Source organism: Malus domestica, chromosome 02, assembly GCF_042453785.1.
Source record: "Malus domestica chromosome 02, GDT2T_hap1".
NCBI lineage: Eukaryota > Viridiplantae > Streptophyta > Magnoliopsida > Rosales > Rosaceae > Malus > Malus domestica.
In genome coordinates, this window is record NC_091662.1 from 10,018,243 (window position 1) to 10,038,820 (window position 20,578).

The 20,578-nt window shown below is 39.4% G+C and overlaps 2 protein-coding genes and 1 long non-coding RNA gene across 4 annotated transcripts; 1 reads left to right on the forward strand and 2 right to left on the reverse strand.

Annotated features, from left to right (window-relative positions):
- Positions 1-4,316: 4,316 nt before the first annotated feature.
- Positions 4,317-5,963, forward strand: LOC114820121 (uncharacterized). Its single transcript, XR_003767525.2, has 5 exons — positions 4,317-4,668; positions 4,910-5,020; positions 5,240-5,350; positions 5,453-5,548; positions 5,632-5,963. It is a non-coding gene; the product is annotated as an uncharacterized lncRNA (long non-coding RNA).
- On the reverse strand, positions 5,761-12,697 carry LOC103418287 (alpha-mannosidase-like). 2 transcript variants are annotated; one of them, XM_070815059.1, is made up of 29 exons: positions 12,261-12,696; positions 11,911-11,994; positions 11,733-11,821; positions 11,462-11,636; positions 11,227-11,346; positions 11,030-11,113; positions 10,854-10,925; positions 10,598-10,711; positions 10,416-10,516; positions 10,235-10,328; positions 9,953-10,120; positions 9,737-9,826; positions 9,575-9,640; positions 9,432-9,488; positions 9,125-9,350; positions 8,855-8,991; positions 8,657-8,722; positions 8,494-8,556; positions 8,286-8,357; positions 8,009-8,056; positions 7,723-7,842; positions 7,528-7,593; positions 7,290-7,402; positions 7,103-7,190; positions 6,904-7,014; positions 6,728-6,823; positions 6,593-6,640; positions 6,424-6,492; positions 5,761-6,330 (listed from the first exon to the last, which is right to left on the reverse strand). In XM_070815059.1, the coding sequence occupies exons 1-29, from the start codon at positions 12,483-12,485 to the stop codon at positions 6,145-6,147; spliced, it is 3,048 nt and encodes a 1,015-aa protein (XP_070671160.1). In that variant the 5' UTR covers positions 12,486-12,696; the 3' UTR covers positions 5,761-6,144. The 2 variants fall into 2 exon arrangements, with proteins under 2 accessions (XP_070671160.1, XP_070671159.1); XM_070815058.1 differs by having other exon boundaries at positions 5,761-6,492; positions 12,261-12,697.
- A 2,070-nt stretch (positions 12,698-14,767) lies between these two features.
- LOC103418266 (26S proteasome non-ATPase regulatory subunit 4 homolog) lies at positions 14,768-19,420 on the reverse strand. Its single transcript, XM_008356400.4, has 10 exons — positions 19,266-19,420; positions 18,990-19,103; positions 18,493-18,598; positions 18,201-18,315; positions 17,903-18,112; positions 17,142-17,454; positions 16,723-16,840; positions 16,093-16,196; positions 15,916-15,984; positions 14,768-15,226 (listed from the first exon to the last, which is right to left on the reverse strand). Exons 1-10 carry the CDS (start codon positions 19,275-19,277, stop codon positions 15,179-15,181), a joined length of 1,209 nt encoding a protein of 402 aa, XP_008354622.1. The 5' UTR covers positions 19,278-19,420; the 3' UTR covers positions 14,768-15,178.
- Between the last annotated feature and the right edge of the window lie 1,158 nt (positions 19,421-20,578).

The window sequence follows — 20,578 nt, forward strand, 5'->3', positions numbered from 1 at the left end:
CTATTCTCCTTAAGAGCTTTTTTTTGGGGGATTAAAACGTGAATTGAAGTTTGATGTTAAGCTTTTGAAACCGACAACTGTACATGAGGCTATTGTTATTGCTGGGCAATTAGACTCTAAACTTACCGAGCTCAAAGCAACTACACCTCGAACTTCTATCCCTGTTAAACCTCAACCACTACTTCTTCCTCCTTCTGCCCCTGCGGGTCCTCAGAGCTGGTCATGTGCCTGTTAAGAAATTAACTCATGCCGAGATTCAACTGAAGAGAGACAAAGGAGAATGCTGGTTTTGTCCTGATAAATGGGTTCCGGGGCATAAATATGGCCTAAAACAATTACTCATGTTGGATTTTGTTAATTCTGATGCTCATTGTGAATTCACTGATGTTGATGATGCTCCTCCTGAGTTATTGGCAATGTCTTTAAGTGAGTGTGCTTTTTATGGAACCACTGCTAAACAGTCTTTTCAAACTATGAAGGTTAATGATGTGGTTCTTGGACAATCTGTCAAGATTTTATTGGACTCCGGGAGTACTCATAATTTCATTGATTCTCTGTTGCTTAAGAAATGGATTCGCCAAGCACAAAGTACTCAAGCCTTTGAGGTTATGATCGCTGATGGAGGAACTGTCCGGAGCTCGGGTTGTTGTAGGGACACTGCCCTTTGTTTGGGAGGGTACAATTGTGTAGTTGACTTATACTCTCTTCCTTTAGGTGGTTGTGACGTGGTGCTTGGGGTCCAGTGGTTGTCTTCTGTAAGTCCTGTTCTTTAGGACTTCCAACTATTGACCATGGAATTTTCTGCCAATGCTCAGCACTACAAATTGACTCACAGCCCACCTATTGCCTCACTTATTCAGGAAGTTTCATTGCAACACTTGGATAAAGAGTTTTCTAACTCTCATTTGGGTCTCTTCCTCTATTCTATGGAGGGTCAGTTATTGCACCATTCTGCATTATCTCCTCAATAATCACACGAACTAAATGAGTTACTTGGGGCTTTCGAAGACATCTTTGTATTACCTTCTAAGCTTCCACCTTCTCGAGGTCATGACCACCACATTCCTTTGGTTCCAGGCGCCAAACCTCCAAATTTGCGGCCATATCATTATGGTCCTATACAGAAGACTGAAATTGAAAGAACTGTGCAAGAATTACTCGACTCGGGGTTTATTCGTCCCAGCCACTATCCTTTTTCCTTCCATGTCCTCTTGGTTAAGAAGAAAGAGGGCACTTGGCGTATGTGTATTGATTATTGGGAGCTAAATGCACTGACTATGAAGGACAAGTATCTAATACCACTTATTGATGATTTACTTGATGAGCTTTTTGGTGCAGTCTACTTCTCTAAACTTGATCATCGATCCCGGTATCATCAAATACTAATGAGTCATGAAGATGTTGAGAAAACTGCATTTCGTACCCATGAGGGCCACTATGAGTTTTTAGTAGTGCCTTTTGGGCTTACTAATGCTCCGGCCACATTTCAAAACCTCATGAACGATTTATTCAAACCTTTTATGCGAAAATTTGTTCTCATCTTTTTTTATGACATTTTGGTCTATAATAAGACATGGATAGATCATTTGCACCATTTGCAATTGTGTTTCAGGTTTTACAACAGAATCAATTATTTCTCAAATACTCTAAGTGTTGTTTTGGGCAGAATTGTGTGGAGTATTTAGGCCATGTAGTCTCTCCAGATGAGGTGCAAGCTGATCCATCTAAGTTACAGGCTATAAAAGATTGGCATCCTCCAAAGACAGTGAAAGGGTTAAGGGGTTTCCTTGGGCTTACTGGCTATTACAGGAAGTTCATCCCTGGCTATGGAAAAATATGTCAGCCACTGTACAATTTAACCAAGAGGGACGGGTTTACTTGGGATGCCACTGCCCAGGATGCATTTAACCATCTTAAGTCCCTTATGATGTCTCCGCAGGTATTAGCTCTTCCAGATTTTACACAGCCCTTTGAGATAGAATGTGATGCCTTAGGGAATGGCATTGGGGCAGTCCTACAGCAAGGCAAACGACCCATAGCTTATACAAGCAAAGCATTAGGCCCAAAGAACCAAGCCTTCTCTGCCTATGAGCAAGAACTTATTGCCATAGTTCATGCCGTGAAGAAATGGCAAAATTACTTACAGGGGCGACACTTCATCATAAGGACTGACCACAACAGTCTTAAGTATTTTCTCAGTCAACGAGCCAATACTTCCTTCCAACAGAAGTGGGTTTCTAAGCTCCTTAGGTTTGATTATGAGATACAGTACAAGAAGGGCAATGATAATGTGGTGGCTGATGCCCTCTTGAGAATTTCTGAAACACTACAATTTGATATTGGTGACCCTCCAGTTTCTGCCATTGAGATGAGTTGTGCTGCCATTTCCTACCCCTACTTTGGGTGGTTAGACGAGTTCCAGCGAGATATTGAGAAGGATGAATGGGTAATTGCCAAGACCAGGGAAGTGCTTTTCCCCGCCCACGGTACACTAGGGGCTTCAGTTGCATCCAAATATACTCTGGACAATGGGTTTCTGTGCTACAAGCATCGAATTGTACTTAGTTCGATTTCTTCATGGCGACAGAAGATTATTGAGGAGTATCATTCTACTCCTGCAGTTGGACATCAGGGCATTTTAAAGACTTATCACCGGATCAAAAAACTGTATTATTGGCAGGGTATGAAGAAGGATATCCAAGCTTTTGTGTCTCAATGTGGAACAAAACAAATTTGAAACAGTGTCTCCTCCTGGACTCTTACAACCCCTACCTATTCCGAGTAAGGTGTGAACTGCTATAAGCATGGACTTTATCGTAGGCTTGCCTCTTTGTAAAACCAAGTCTGTCATAATGGTGGTAGTCGACCGGCTGTCCAAATATAGCCATTTCATGGCTTTAGCTCATCCCTACAGTGCTGCCACAGTGGCCCAAGTCTTCATTGATAATGTGTTTAAGTTCCATGGCATGCCAAGCTCTATAGTGAGTGATCGTGATCCCATCTTTTTAAGCAATTTTTGGAAGGAATTTTTTAAATTGCAAGGGTTTAAGTTGTCAATGAGTTCGGGGTACCATCCACAAAGTGATGGTCAATCAGAGGTGTTGAATAGATGTTTGGAGACTTACTTACGATGTTTTGTTGGAGGCCAACCGAAGAAATGGGTGCAATGGTTATCTTGGGTTGAATGGTGTTTCAACACCTCTTATCACACTTCTTCTGGCTTTACCCCTTTTGAAGTGGTCTATGGTTACCCTCCTCCACATATCTGTCCTTATGAAGAAGGGTCTACACGGGTGGAATCAGTGGAGCAACTCTTACAACAGAGGGATAGGATCCTGGATGTACTCAAGCATAACCTTGACTTGGCTCAAAACCGGATGAAAGTTCAAGCTGACAAGAGAATGAGTGAAAGGGTGTTTGAAGTTGGTGACTTGGTTTACCTGCGACTAGTACCATATCAGCTTCAGTCCTTAGCACCACACTAGTATCATAAACTTCAAATTGAAACTCCCTGAGGGTACCAAAATACATCCAGTGTTTCATGTGAGCAATCTTAAAAAGAAATTGGGTACTGATGTGGTTGCTGGTGCCACTCTTCCACAAGTTACTGTTGATGGCTTGTTCCAAGCTATTCCTAAGGCTGTTCTAGCTCGCAGGATGTATCGGAAAGGCACTGTTGCAGGAGTCCAATTGCTGATTCAATGGGTTGATCGCAATGACAGTGAAGCCACCTGGGAGGATTATGACACCTTTACAATGAAGTTTCCAGATTTCCAAGTTTGAACCTTGTGGACAAGGTTTTGTCGAAGGGGGGAGTATTGTTATGGTTTGTGATCAGTTTTGATATTAAATAAATGTTGGGGTTAATATGTTAACTTTTGGGGCAAAATTTTAATAGAACTTATAAGTTGTTAGATTGTTTTGCATTTCACCATCTGGCATTCGCAAAGCATATATGCTTTTGTAATTCAGTTGCAATGCGTGGTTGAAAATCAATACAGAAATTGAGAATTGTGCTTCATCTCATCTTCTCCAATTCCCTTTTCCCATTGTTGCTAGCTGCAAGGTTTGGTTGAGCAGGTCTGGAGGTTTGATTTCTAACATACCTTGTGTCATTTGTACTAACTTAAAGTTGTATGATCTATTGAGCAGAATCCGATGCATACATATTCCGGCCTAGCGACTCCCTTCCAAATGCTGTGTCAAAATCTGTATGCCATCTTTCCATGTCACCATGTATTTGCGAAGCCTCATTATATTCGTTACATGTGTTTTATCTTTGTACGTTTTAGCTTGATATACATTGTTAGCCATTCTACAGGTACAATTGAAGGTTGTTCGTGGACCTCTGTTAGATGAGATTCACCAAAAGTTCACCTCATGGATCTATCAGGTCACCAGACTATACAAAGATAAAGAGTACGCTGAATTTGAATACACTGTGAGCGATATATACTAACAGTTTTATTCTCATGAAAAACAGACATTACGCTTTATTCTGAAATCAACCGTGTTTGACGTTCTGATATACTTTTATTTTTAAAATCGGTCCAATTCCAGTAGAAGATGGTGTGGGAAAAGACGTCATCATGCGAATGACAACGAATATATATGACCACAAACAAAGTGTTTTACACTGATTCAAACGGGAGGGATTTCATAAAACGGGTAATTCTTGATGAAGAGATGCAAATTTGTCTCGAGTGTTTTTAATTCATAAGGGTTATATAAATGCTGACTCGAATCATGGTTTCACAGGTTCGAGACTATAGATAAGACTGGTCCCTTTTGGTTAATGAACCTGTAGCCGGAAACTACTATCCATTAAGTTTCTCAGCACTAGTTCACATGAAAAATGGTTTGAACTGTTTAAGGTTCTTATTGACGCCGGTATGATGTTGTTTTTCAGCTAAATCTTGGGATGTTTACATCGGATAACAAACCTGAATTCTATCTTGGTTGATCGCGCCATTGGAGGATCCAGCATTAAAGATGGAGAAGTAGAGCTGATGCTTCACAGGTTTGTTTTAGACATACTATCATAATCTTGATGTGTCCACATGTTAACCTGATTTTCGTTGTTCAAACGCAAGGCGTCTAATGTACGACGACTCTAAAGGAATGAATGAAGCCTTGACGAAATTGTCTGCATCGATGAAATTAACAATCTTACACCAAAACCGGTTCATTATGCTTCTGATCACGTTATCTTTATCTTGATTTATATTTTTCATTTCAGATTCGAGGAAATTATTATGTGAGCATCAACCGAGTAGGGGATGGAGCTCTCTGGCGCAGGACAACTGGACAAGAAGTTTACTCTCCACTTGTTCTGGCTTTTACTCATGAAGTATGACTCGACTACTACATTAAGCACCTATTTGGATGGAAGGATGTCGATTTGGATTTCGTAACTAGCTCTTGATTGTGTAATATGTTTGGTATTGTTTAGAAATTGGAGGACTGGACTGCATCTCATGTGACAAAAACACCTTCCATGGATCCAAATTACAACTTGCCTCTCAATGTTGCTCTAATTACTCTTCAGGTGACTGTAAAATGTGAATTTACCGTTGAACGAATATATAGAGCGTCTGTTACTCTCACTTTTCACTCACCCTTGTTTTACAGGAATTGTAAGATGGAAGTGTACTGCTTAATCTAGCGCATCTACACTCACTTCCTCCATGTTTGTCGCGTGTCTAGGCAGCTGAAGTTCCTGAGTTTTCGACATTGGCCAAAGTTGAACTGAAGAAGATGTTTACAGGAAAAATGGTAAGATAGCGTTGTTTCAGTCTATGATACATTGTTTTATCTGAAATAGAAACTTAAGTCAACATATCCAATTGAGCACTGTTTCGCTCCTTATAGTTAAGTAGCTATAGCCCTTTGTACCTGTCAATCACAGTCTGACACATATACAAAAAATAATTCACTAATAGCATACCATGTCGGTGATTTAGTAACTTGATTGGTGGTGTGTTCAACATTCCTCTATAGATAAACATGAGGCTTCTCTCTCTCTCTCTCTCTCTCTCTCTCTCTCTCTCACCCAACCTGAGCTACCTCAGTCCAATCCAATTATATATCATTTATATGGTTCTCACATAATTTGCATGCCATACCTATTGCTTGCGCTGCAAGTTATCTCAATACAAAGGTGCGTATCTCCATGGGTCCAAGCTCAACAACAAGAGTTGAGCCATCGACGGGCCCCCCTCTAACCGGTGTAGGTACATCTCCACCGTCACCCTCGACTTTCCATGTCATCTTCTTCATCTCCGACTTCTCTTGATTTGCAGACAAGCTCATTTCCTTCACCTCCCTTATCTGAAAAGTACAATCACCAACATGCACATTATGGCAATCGTCAATTATACTGTAAAACGTATGTCGGGCGAAACAATGTACAATAAAATGTACCGCTTTTCTTGTAAGCATCTTCTTCAGTTCAACTTTGGCCAGTGTTGAATATTGAGGATCTTCGTCTGCCTGGTAGAATCAATAGCGTAAAAGAAGTGAACACAAACTAAATTAACTGCATCATCAAATCAATTATGTCACTAGCGCGTTCTTTTGCACATCTTTTTACCTCATATAGATGAGCTAACCGAAGGAGCACACTACCGTCATCCAGTTCCTGCAAAACTAGAATGTTAGAAAGAGAGCCAGAGAGAGAGTGAAAATTAACGGGCACTCGTCTCGTTGTTCAGTGGTTTACAGTTACCTGAAGAGTAATTAAGGCAACATTGAGAGGCAAGCTGTAATTAGAATCCATGATAGATGATTTTGTCAAATGTGATGCAGTCCAATCCTCCATTTTCTGAAAATTAAAATCGTATATTATAAGATCAACAGCAATGAAGCTTTACTAAGTCTTCTGTAATTATGGTGAAGTCAGACCTCGTGGGCGAATGCTAGAAGAAGCGGAGAGTAAACTTCCTGGCCAGTTGTGCGGCGCCAGGGGGCACCCGACCCTGCCTGGTTTACGCTCATATAATAGTTCCCTCGAACCTGCGAAAAATATAAAACGTACAAGAAATAAGCGTTTTTACTCTAAGTTCATAGAAATAGAAACTACTATTGTTGTATAACATGATACCGTTAGTCCTTCGCATGTATTTTCTTCGATGCACACTATTTCATCAAGAGCTTCACCCAGTCCACTTGGATCGTCCTCAAGTAGACGCCTTGTGTTTCAAGCACAGAGAATTAGGTCAACATATCCATATCCATAATAAAGCAGTTATTTGACCTGGATGCTGAAAATTAGTCTGTCGGAATCAAACCTGTGAAGCATCAGCTCTACTTGTCCATCTTCAATGCTTGATCCTCCAGTGGCACGATCAACCAAGACTGAGAACTCGGATTTGTTATCCGAAGTAAACATTCCAAGACTTAGCTGAAAATACAAGAAGATAGCTACCGTTAGCAAAATTACTATTAACTGATCACACCATATATACAATGAGATTAGCTAGTTGTGGTGTAAGTGCGTATATCACGTAAGAAAATTGAAGAAATTACTGGATAATAATTTCCTGCCACAGGTTGATTAACCACAAGGGGCCAATCTGGTCTATAATCTCGCACCTGCAAAACCCTGACTTAAGTGTTACTTAACTTTTCCAAATTTAAGAATTCACAAGACAAATCAACGATAAACCAGCAAACTTCATCTGTTAAAATTTTCCGTGTAGACTACTAATTTGTATGAGATACCCGTTTAATGAAGTCCCTTCCGTTAGAATCGGTGTAGAACTCCTTGTTTGTTTCCATGTTTGCTGTGATTCTTGTGATGACCTCCTTTCCCACACTGTCTTCTGTGGGAATAGGACCGATCTTCAAAACAAAAATATGTCAGAACTACATGATTTGAGTCTAGCAAGATAATACGTTACTGCTTTGCATAAAGAGAGGATTTATCAGCCAGATGAATACGGTGGACATTCAAAGTAAAGGCAATTATGCTTCCATTGTCCAAATAAATGGAAGGTGCGTGACTCACCGTATATTCAACTTCGGCATGCTCTTTGTCTCTGTAGAGTCTAGTGACCTAATAACAAATGAAATCTTTCGTTTAGCAAAATGCAGTTGGTAACAACATAAGACAACGTTAGCTTCAATTTCACTTCTGTACTATGTTTTATTAGGGTCCAAAATGATCTGTATAGCTCGCTCATGGACGTAGAATCTCACACAAACAAATCCAGTGAGCTATTTATGCATTTCCGATACAAAAGACGTTTCAACCAGAGAAAGCAATTTGACAAAGTGCCAATAACCTGATAGATCCATGGACTGAACTGTTGGTGAATCTCATCAACTATCGGTCCACGAAAGACCTTTAAAGGAACCTGTAGAATAAAATAAAAACTTTCAGAATTTATAGTGAATAACCAAATATTATCTCTCAATCCTTATTTTATAAAGTGAAATTCCATGTAATTCAAAGCGTGGAAAGTGCATGATAATACTCAAAATAAGGCTTACTGATCTTGACACAACAGTTGGAGGGGCGCCATTAGGCCGGAATACGTATGCACCAGAAGCTTGCTGGATAGATCACATAAACTGCATGTTAGTTCAGCAGGCACTTCATCGACCGGAATTACATGCTAAAGTAAATCAAAGTCCCAGCAGAAATATTCGACACCTGGGAATCGGCATCGCCTCTGCTTGAACCATACCAGAGGTAGCTCTGCTGTATCGGTACATCAACCTGGTGATACATGATTGTTAATTAAAATTGCTTTAAACTTCCACCACAGTCTAAATAAATAAAGTAAACCGGCTCTTTATTTTGAGGGCTGTAAATCTAAACTTTGTCACTTGCACATGTGAAACAACTTACTCCTGTTTTAGAATTATACATCCGATTGAGTTGTCCCGAAGCTAAAGAAAACGACATTTTCAGATCTCCAGGTCCGATTTCAATTGTTCCATTCTGTGGACTGTCCATCACAGAAAGAAATCCATTTCCGCTCTTCACTACAGAAGTAAGGGGCACAAAGAAATGCAGATAGCACATAATTTATTCTAGGATACTTTGAGCACATGAGCTTCATAAGGAATAACAATTGAGAATTCCCAAGGTCCTGAAGGAAAGAGGAAAGATGCGTACATCTACGTTTGGTAGTTCTTCTTGAAATGAAGTATGTGTTCCAACCAAGTGGTTGCACGGAGACTTGAAAGATTAGCCAGAACTTTGGAACTTGGTCTGGTGGCTGTCCCAAGTAGGCTTTTACGTAGAAGTTTCTTAAATTCGCTGTTACATTGTCCAAACTTACATATTGTACCTCAAGAATATTTCCCGAAGAATCTTGAACAGAAAGAGTTGCATCATTAACCTGGTTGAACAGAAAAAGTGAGCAAACCTACACTATTGACTGTATGACAGCATAAACTAAATGCGAATAACATATGCTCACAGGAATCCGAACAATCTCAGCCCGATTCCATCCAAGAGGATTATACGCCACAACAACCTGAAATTGAAGAGAACGAATGATAAACAAAAGATTTCATCCGCGAATTATCCACAAGTAAATTAGAAGAAAAGGAGAAAAATTACCAAGCTCTTCCCTTGTGGAATATCTTCCTCTGTTGGAGGGCAGTAACTGATATTGAGTGATTGACACTGTTTAACAATGCAACATTAGCAAATTGTAAGTATATCCAGAAAATTAGCATTAATGATCCAAACGCAACGGATGACAATGAATTGAAGTATCACCTGGCTAAAAGTCGGTGTTGAGCTAGTACATTGATCTCCTGTTTTATTTGTAGTTAGACACAAAAGAGCGGAACTGACAACAGCTTCTGCCTATAAAATGTCATTATGCTACATAAGATATCTAAGGCAGATTTTAGCACAGACGATGAATAACAGTGTCGGAGACAAATGCAAAAAATCAAAGGATCAAAAGGTGTAGAGATACTAGCTGGAGACCTCAGAAGCTCCGATGAAAAGGCGCTTTGCGTAGTCATTTGTAGTATGTTGTAAGGCAGTGCCGGTGACTGCATCATGGTGCTGTGCGGTTCCTAAAGCATCTGCAAGGCCATCTGTATTGGAACCATTTGCTCTCCTTCCAGCCAGAAATTCTAGTTCTCGTGCCGCCTATTTTGCAAAAATAGAAGTTCACACCAAAGTACCACTTGGATTACACTTAAAACTGACAGAATGCATCAGATGCTATGGATGATTACCATAACGACTAATTTAATTTCATACCAAATAATATCCGCTTAGCAAGCGGATATATCCCTTCAAACCCGGGCGACTAGTGAAAAATCCAGTCCAATAAGCATCTACCGCATCTGCATACCTGTTGGCAATCATTGGTATGCAATAGATTAAGTCAGTAAGTCCTATTCTGCAGATAAAAGAGGGAAAATGAGAGAATAATACTCACGGAAAATAATCCTCAGTTTTCAGTGGCCATGACTGGTTTGCTGCATTTTTAGCATCGGTATAGATAGATGGTGTAGAATACAAGGCATTAACTCGACCGTCCTAAAAACAAAAATAAGCTCAATGATGCAACTTCGAACTTGAAATCCGCATAACAGTATGAGGTTTGTGATTAAACTCCACCTTATTAACATAGTGAATTAACTTGTCCATTTGTTTGAACCATGATTCTGCATATTGGTACTGGAAATCATCACCCATCGTCCACATAACGTGATTCGTCCTTGTCACATTTGCCTGCACACCAAGATCATTCAATCATTTCTCATATACATGCTTCAGCTTTCACCATTAGATAAAAGAAAAGTTAATAAGAAAATTAAAGGAGCACTTAAGAACACATAAACTTCATTATATACTCAAGGGATAAGGTGATTACTTGGGTAACTGAAGCGCTGATGAAATCGCTTACACGCTGTTCAACATTGTAGTCGAACAGAAGAGGATTATCCTGCAGTTTTATCATTCAACAGATTAGTTGATGCCTCATTACATCCAACCTGAAAGAACATCAAATACTTGATGGGAAAAGTTACTCTTTGTTGAAACTAGAACCTGGACAGGGACTACGTCGTCAAATACTTCGAAATGGAAACCGGGAGGTGGATTATAGTTAACCGGAAAAGCATTGGCAAAAATCTGCATAAGGCCCGTTAGTTGTATAGTAAACATTAAATTACATTTTTTATTTAAGAGAAAGTTAATAGTTTGGTAATTAAAATAGTAACAGTGAAGTAGTTGTAGTTCTAAACCTGAGATGAAGAACCGAAAGTTTTGGATCCACGCCATATAACTTCAAGAGACTTATCCTCCTTGCGCTTCGCTCTGTCCTGATAATCAATCCTTGCAAAATGCACAGAATCAAACCCGAGCTGCAATAACATTGTAAGAATCAGCTCCATCGGAATTATACGATACAAAACAAAGTTCAGATTCAAGCACGTGACAAAACCAACGTAGAAAAATAATGAAGCATAACAAATTGACCTCGGCTGTGAGTAAGTAAGCTTGCACGGCAGAGTGTCCAAAAGGATCAATCTGCCATCCAGCACGAGGCGTCTTGTTGAACTGCGCCTTTATTGCACGGTGACCTAGCGTTGTTTGATCAATCATGTCTATGTAATGGGTTGTTGCTTCATCATGCATACACCAACCTCCATTTCTATATATACAATAGAAATTCTTATAACAGATTAAAAGATGCAAACCAAACACATTTCTTTACGCAAATCAAAGATTCAGGTCAATAGAAGCATACACAAACTCTAACTGCCCGGCATCTACTAGTTTTCGCACGAGAGCTTGAATTCCCGGACTTTGTGTTAACCACCATCTTTGGAAGAATGCCTAATATTCATGCTAAACAAATCAGAAAACAAAAAGATCTAAAAATTGAAAAACTTTATCATGTTGTGGAGCTTAATTACTGGCTTTACCATCTCAGCAAACACAAACTTCCTGTTCGGATCACGGACCAACGATTCAACAACAGAATCCAACGTATTCTCAACACAAGCACCCTAATCAAAATGAGCAAGTTCATTAACTAGCACATTAAGACGTTCAAAAGCACTTCTGGCAAAAACCTTATAAGGTATTTTTGCATCATAAAACCACTTTTTAGTGAAAGCACTTGGATTTTGGCAAAAATGCTTATCAACAGAGAGACTGTGGTAAAAGCATTTCTAGCAAAAATGCTTATCAACAGAGGTGCTTTCTACATGAACCGGATCAAACGAGCTCATATATTGTATACAACTTTGATAGTCCATTTTTATTGGATGACCTGAATGCTGTTGTTTGATCCAACATAGTACTGATCAACCGTCTTCAACCACCCGACATCATCGTGTGAATGCGCCACCAAATGAACATTCAGTTTCCCCTCCACCACGCCACTCCCCGTCTCATACTTCACAAAACCGCTGCCAACAGCCTCCCTATACAAACAACCCACAACCAAAACAACCACAAGCCGAAAACCCAACCCCAGAGTTTCCGCCTTTCCCATTTTCGAAACCCGAAATAGGGTTTTCGCTCTGCCGGGTTATATCAAAAACAGACTCCGCGAGTCTGTGGCCTGTTGCCACGGTTGTTAACCTTGTGATTGGGAATTTCGGTTAGGACAGGACAAAAGAGGCCTCGGTTTCTCCGTTGGAATAAAATGGCCGGCCTAAATATATAGAGGGTAAGACGGGACTGGATAGTGAAGGGGGACAGTCTGTAGGAGGGCGTGTAGGGGGGATGGGGCTCCATTTGTGTGAGCTTGGCAAAGCTTGTGGCCTTTTGAGATATCAAATTTAATGGCGGCATCTGTGACAGAGGAGCCGTTTTTAAATTCTTCAAACGATGGGGAGTGAATTGTAAACGGTTGAGTTAATTTACCGCCACTTTTTTGGCCGTTGGATGTGGATTTGTTTTTTCTTTTTTCTTTTTTTTGTTGAAAGATAGAAATTTATTGAATTTAAATATGAACTGTTACATTTGCATCTTCTGCTAAAATATTAAAAAAAAAAACTCCAGATTCAACTCATCCCAGTCAAATCTCCTGTTATGCTTAACTACGTGCGCCACCACCAAGTGAGCTGCATGATTCCATTGCCGAGGGGTAAAGCAAAACTTCACCAACTGGAACAAGCTCGCCATCCTCCAAATATCTTGCAGATAAACATCAAGTGCCACACCAGCCGTGATCTCCTTGTTAATCATTTGGATCAACCCCTTTGAGTCTGATTCCACCACCAATCTAATCCCAGGCTCCATAACATCACTAGCAATAATCATCTCCATCCCTTGCCTAATCGCCTCAGCATCCACCATAATTGCAGCAGCAAAACGCTCCCCACCCACCCCTCCTGCAAGCTTATACATGCCCCTGTTGAGAGTTGTCCCACATTGGTGAGAGATAAGGTTTACTATGTGCTTATATGATCTTGGGCTATTCTCCATATTGTCAATTGGTTTTATGATGGAACCCAATTTCATCATGGTATTAGAGCAAGGTTATCCACGTGTGAAGCCCAACGGCCACATTGAAAATCTGCCACACGTGCGTGGGCGCGTTGAGAGTTGTCCCACATTGGTGAGGGACAAAGTTTGCTATGTGCTTATGTGATCTTGGGCTATTCCTCATATTGCCAATTGGTTTTATGGTGGAACCCCAATTTCATCAGCCCCATCCTCTCTCCCTCTATGTCGCCCGATACAGTGGTTTTTCTAATGATCATATAACTCTATCATATTCACTACTTTGTTTTTTGTTTGGAATAAACGATATTATCTACATTAAGAGGGAGGAAGTTAGGCCCTTGATTAATGTTGGAAGCATCCTTTGTGTCAATTTTTATTAGGAAAGATTTGGTTCCATCTTACTCATTACAGCTGGAGCAGATTCTTATGACAATTATATTGTTTGTACATGCAAAACTCACACAATCACTTACATACGAATCTGGACTCTCTCCCTTTCCTCCCCTCCTATTTGAACACTCAAGATTACACTACATTATCTTGTTTTACCTTCTCTGCAGAAAGAGAAAGAAGACGACGAAACTGAGAGAAGAGGGTAGGAAGGGGAATATGGAGGGGAGAGAATCCAACTCTCTTACATTCGATTCTATTCGAGGTAAGTCCTATCATCGTATGTGGGGCACGTGTATTAAAGTTTTTCAAACTCTTAGCAAGCGTGTCAATTTATGTAGTACAAGAGTAAATCAATACGAAATTGAGAAAATTAACCTAAAAACCATAAAATGTGACATAATTAACAGGAGGGGACATCGATTAAAAATATAATAACATGCTTGTTTAATACTAATACCAATGTTTCATTTTTTTTAATCCCTTTCAAATTTGGAGAGATGCTTGAATCCAACGTGACATAGAAGACCATATGTTGTGCCAAAATAGAAAACATCGTAATATTTATATAAACTATTAATCCTCGTTTTGCATACGATTTTGACATCCCAACAATCAAGACGAAGACCAAATCACCGATACATCATACTTGCCGAACAGAGACCGTATTAAAAATTGTGTTTTGTTTGAATGTGTTTGTCGCGTAGATTTATTACCGGGAGGACTGTTTATGCACATGAGTGACTATCAACCGTTGATGCATATAAGACCTACAATCCAACCACGGTTTACATGGCATATTTCATGTTGCTAGTTGTCGAACAACGACATAACTGGAGACAGATTTTTACCTGCTAGACTTATTCGGAAGTTGAACACGAGTTTATGGCATCACGCAATTATTCATCACCATCATGAACAAAGTCAGAAGGATGTCACTAAGTAGTTACCGAAGTAATCACCAATAACAACAAAGAACACCCAAGTACAAATATCGTCGTTGGTAACAATGTAAATATTAATTCAATGCAGAGATACATATCAATGTTGCACGTCTATTGCTAGAACGCCATCAGTTTATCTGAAGCCGTATGAAGCGAATATGATAAAGGATCAATGTACTGTTGTAGAAACGGAGCCTTCTGACCTGACGAACGAACGTAGATCCAAATTTCAATCTACAAGCTTAAAGGTCAGAACCCGAGAGAGACATTCACTAAAGGTTGGAGAGATTTGCTGCCAATTAGAAGCATCTTTCAGCGCAAGTTGGCAACAGACATGAACTGGGTGAATTCAGCAAACGAAACCTGCATTTGAATTTGAAAAGACAACTCCGGACATGCATCATTTCTCCTCCTCTTTTGGTGGTTTGTCTTCGTTCTTCTGATCAGGCTTAGACAGAAAACAAATAAATTTATGTCAGTAAACAATTTGGACGAGTATAATTTAATCAAACAAGTAAATCCAGAAATCAAAATCATATAATGTTAGGAAAGGATACTGAAGTATGCGGTTTCATTTACACAATAAGCAAGTATGTGTTAGGTATGCAAAATTACTGGGGTTTCCAAGTGTGAGAAGCAATTGCCTGAGTGACTTACTCTCACTCATAGGTACAAGAGGTGCTAATTGGTTTTTCCGCCTAGCCCCCACACCTAGGTGCTCTAGTTGAACATCTTCGACAAATGTTGCGTAGAGACCCCACTTAGAACCTATTAAGGCAATACCAGGACTACAGAAGAAGCACTATGGTATAAAGCTAGATGTGGCTCCTATGGGGGTTCAAAGAAGCCGGGATGATGTTAAAGCTCTTGTTATGGATAAAGCCTGTAGCTGACATAACTGGTTCACAAATTCCACTAAAGCACAAGCACTCAGTTGGAAACACAGATAACACACAAAAGTACTACTGATCTTAATGTTCCTATCCTAGAGGGATGGCCGATTCAATGTCACATCAATAACTGTCAATGATATACATTTAGAATTCATTTTGTCCAGAGCAATAGGTCAGCACACATAGTATTAGCACTCTAATTTCTTTTGTTCATAAAACATACCCAGAAGTTTGATAATCTCACCTCTGACGGGTTTTGCATGGAAGCAAGCAAATCTTTAACTGAAGGATCATTTGGGTCAACCCCTGGAAGCTGCAGAAACATTTAAATGTCATGTGATTAATTTACTAGAGGAGATAGTTTATACTGCACTTCTCCACGGGGGAGGGAAGGACGAAAATGAGAATGTTGTAGACATACCGAGGCAAGGATGGAAGACACGAAAGACTGGTCGGCTAATAATTTACTCATATCTTTCTCGCTATCAGAATCTTTTTCACCTTCCTGAACAGACAATTGAAGAGCTGCAAGCACCAAATATGAGGAATTAAAGCTTAATACTTACTTACATAACAGTCATTATGATATTGGGAAGTTACAGAATATATGACCAAGGAGAACCGTATTAATTAAATTCACCAAAGCAGTTCTATCACATGTTAAGAATTTCAGGGTTTCTGCCAATTATTAAATGGACATAGCCAAATGATAAGCACAAAGCTTAAACAGCACATTTTCTAAAGTGAAATGACTCAAAATGAGCAACACATGCTTACTAAATGGTTGAAGTTCACCATTTTCGCAACAGCATCTTACTCTTGGTCTCTTAATTCCTAGTCCAACCAATGAGAAATTGCAAAAAACAAAGGGGTTGTTTTGTATCCTTCTCGGATCCTATTTTTTTGTTTTTGAGACTAATGAGTAATAAGTAATTTAGTTACATTCATCATTTTGTAAAACAAAAAATTGGATCCAAGATGGATTCCAAAAAGGCCCTATCAGCCTACGCATCCATGCAAGACTGGAGTATGGTAAAGTGTAAAAACTCACCTAGAGCCAACTCTGGGTCAGTTGCCTCAGACATATCCGTATCTCGAATATCATGGCTGGAAGCAGGTTCATCCATCGACATTGCAAGGGCCTGTTGTAGCAGAGCATTCTCATCATCCTGTTGTCAGTTTATGGTCAGTTTACATATAATGGTTTTTTCTTTCATGCTAAGGACAACACAAAAGATAAGGCATTGTAACCGATAAAAGATAAGGCATAACGAAGAATTAATAACATTTAAAACAACCCAAGAAAAAGATCAATTAGAACTCGAGGGTGCTAGCAAACTTCATGGTATGTCAGGACAAGAGAACATATATTCTTGTAATGCTACACCCTCCCTCAACTCCTTATTCATAAAATAAAAAAATAAAAAAAGAGAAGAAAAAGAAACAAGGAAACAAGGAAATGACACCCACCATGAAATCACTACTCTTATTCTCAGCTTCAGAAGTCCCAACACTGGCACGCTCCGTCATCGTTGCATCTTGTGAGCTGGATTGCCCCTCCCCTCCTTTTTCATGTTTGCCAGCATCCTCAGCTGCTTTTTTAGCAGCTGCTTCTTGTCTGGCCCTCTCCTCTTCCATTGAAACTCTAAGAGCAAGGGCAAGCTCAGGATCCAGGTTTGGATCCACGCCGAAATCAAAACCAGAGACACCACCTGCAGCAGCAGCAGCAGCTGCCGCTGCAAAACCACTCCCACCTTCCCCATCCCCAGTGAAGATGGGTGTGCTGCCATAGTAGAAAAGAAAACATAACTTAAATAAAAAATTCCAAGGGTAAATTTCACCAATCCTCCATGAACTGTCTTTTGTATCCTATACTGGTTTTGAAGTTCAAAATTCTGACACTCGAACCCTAAATGACATTGATGTTTTGGTTTATCCAAATCCTAACTTTTGAACCAACGTGGCCCATAAGTGTTGATGTACCACTGACTTGACCACTTTGTTATAAAATATCGACAAAAGTCAAGATTTGGAACAACTAAACAAAAAGTTTGTTTACATTTATGGATTTTCATATAAAAAAGTGCCATTAAAGTTTTTTCATATAACAGAGTATCATGTATAAAGTTCAGGGTGCTGAGACCCAAGTTAAATTCAGGGAGTCAGGGTTATTCTCTCAACTCTTAAGCTTTAAAATTTAAAGAAATTAAGGAAGCAATCAAAACACTGACCTTATAAGTACATCAGAAAGAGCACTTGGACCTGCTGGTACATGAACAATGTGACTGGTGTCATTATTGTTCACAGCAGCAAGTAGTGCTTCTAGCTTCTCTGACTTATCTTCATCTTCTTCACCAAAATTGACGATATCGAGGGCTACACTGTTCTTCTTTAACTTCCTTCCAATCATCTCTAAAAGCTTTTTCTCATGTTTAACAGGACTGAAATACACTTAAGTCAAAGTCCTAAATATGCGATAAGATAGCAAATAACAAAATGAAAAGAAAAACATGGCTTGGAATTATGAACCTTCCAGCAAACACAATAATCCTCTGTTGCTGTTTCTTATTTTGGCGATGCTTGAGAGCCAATTGAGCCACCTGAATGCCAGCAGCCAGGTTCATCTCACCACCAATTTCTAAACCTAGATATTCAAAAGGGGTCAAAATATCAATGAATGCATTCTATTACAGACAACAAGCAAGACTCGATAACAATGGGAATGAGAATGTAGTCAAGAATCATTACAAGGAATCAAAAGTTCCAAACTTCAATAACACCACAAATCATATGTGTGAGATATTAAAGTAAAAGCAGTTACCATGCATGCATGCCAGAATCTTGCCAAGATCACTGGTTGGAGTGACCAAAACACGAACACCTTTTCCTGCCATGGTGAGAACTCCTACTGTATTCTCCGGATTAGACTGTATACAACAACCCATATCAAAATGACTTCACTTGGAAAACCAAAAAAGGAACCATTATGATCATATATCAGACCCAACAACCAAAACCAAACCACAAAGAGCTCGTCTCTTTCCTTCTCTCGACGCAATGGACGCACCAGAACACAATCAAATAACAATCTACCATATGTTAAACAACAGAACGCAATTCAAATCCCAAAAGTTACATAATTCCAATGAAGCAATGCTTAGTGGGAGATAATCTATAATCACCTATCTCAAAAGTTAGGCTGAGTTCAACCCACTAAGGCAATCGAAGTTTTCCTATCCTATCTCAAACCACCCAGCAACCAAGCAAAGAATAACGGGACCAAATAACAATAAAGAATCAGAAATTAGAAATCTTTACATGGGTTTTAGCTCCGCAGATCAGATTGACAGCATCGGCCTGAGCTTGAAACCTCGACGGAGCATAATCGCCGTTCCGCATCCATTCCGAATTATCAATGCAGATCATTGTCGCCTGTCAAGCAAACCAAACAGACCAATTAAACAAACAAAACTTCCCTAAATTTAAACCCTTATTCGCCAGAAAATCCAAGAACTTGGGGAATTCGAACTTGAACTTGCAGTGCGGAAATTAACCGAGGGCGTGAAGGGAAAATTAGGGCTTCGGAACTCTTACCTCGAGCACCATGGTTGCAGATTGTGAAGAAAGATCGAGATTGTTTGATCGAAAAGAACATACAAGTAGAGGATTGAGGACTACTTTACTTGCAGAGGAGGCTGCCTTCCTGTGCGTTCTAATTATCAGGTGCGGACCAGGACTTTTGAGTGAAAACTGTACCGAGAATTCAACCAGTGACTCGTCGCCACGTAAGCTTGAGTCCTCGGCCCGGCCCAAAAGGACTTGCATGGATTGTATTAGCCCAAGCCCATCTATTACCGATCCTGATTCTGGGCCTCTTGCGTCTCTAACTGGATCATTTTGCCAATATTCAGTCCAGTTAGGGTTTGCATAGTTTGAATTCCGTCGCACGGGTGCCCCATATGCGCCTTGCGGAGAAAACATTTATACATAAAATAATATCATTTACGCGGACCTTCATAGGGCGATGTATCTATGCAGTAACGAAGCTAGAAATTTGATTTAAGGAAGTGATCTTAGTAGCACGACCTAAATTTTAATATCTTGTTATTTAATTAATTTGTTACGAATGGATTTGTATGTTCTTTTGCTTGGTGATGTTCGTAATTATATTTATTATGGTTAGATAAGTTTAAATTTCCAGATTTATATATGTAGTGGATGTATACGAATATCAAAATTTAAACTTATCTAACGACAATAAATAAGGTGGTGAGTAAAAAGATTTAAAAGTTATGTTTCTTGGCGCGCAAATGCAAATTAATCTGTATTATTGTGTATAATGCATACATCATTGTTTATAGGGATGTGATATCCACACACCTTTTTTTACTTCTCCCACACATTTTTGGTTTTCTGCCATCGGATCGGATGAATTGAAGAAGATCAACGGACAGAAATTAACAAGGGTGTGTGAAAAGTAAAAAGGGGTGTGTGGATAGCACACCCCTTGTTTATATGCTTTTTCTAGGAAATACCCAACTCCCTCTTAAACGCTTATTTGAAACGTATTATATCGTTTAATGTTAAAAAAAAAATGGGCAACCAAGTTGAATGGTTCAACCAGTGAAGTATCCAAGTTGTTTCTCAAGGAAACAAATAGATATACTATGTCTATAAAATGCTGATTTATCAAGTAAAAGGGAAATATTGTATCTACATTCTCTTGATTTCTTTCTTTTCCTTAACTAATTAAGATGGATAATACTAAAGAGACTAAATTTGTAGACCAAATTTTGTCAATTAAATAACATGGAAGTTGATGATTGGATTATGACTTAAGTAAACGTGCTCAATTTTATTGGTAACAGATCATTTAGTTTGTAAATTTTGCCTACAAATTTAGTCTC

Coding starts and splice junctions, on each gene's coding strand:
- LOC103418266 (XM_008356400.4), bottom strand. Junction 18,599..18,989: donor TCTGCGGAGCTAAAACCCAT/GTAAAGATTTCT, acceptor TGTTGTATACAG/TCTAATCCGGAGAATACAGT. Junction 16,197..16,722: donor TGACCCAGAGTTGGCTCTAG/GTGAGTTTTTAC, acceptor TGGTGCTTGCAG/CTCTTCAATTGTCTGTTCAG.
- LOC103418287 (XM_070815058.1), bottom strand. CDS start 12,485: ATGGGAAAGGCGGAAACTCTGGGGTTGGGTTTTCGGCTTGTGGTTGTT. Junction 11,637..11,732: donor GCCGGGCAGTTAGAGTTTGT/GTATGCTTCTAT, acceptor TTGTATATATAG/AAATGGAGGTTGGTGTATGC. Junction 10,712..10,853: donor TCAGCGCTTCAGTTACCCAA/GTAATCACCTTA, acceptor CTTGGTGTGCAG/GCAAATGTGACAAGGACGAA.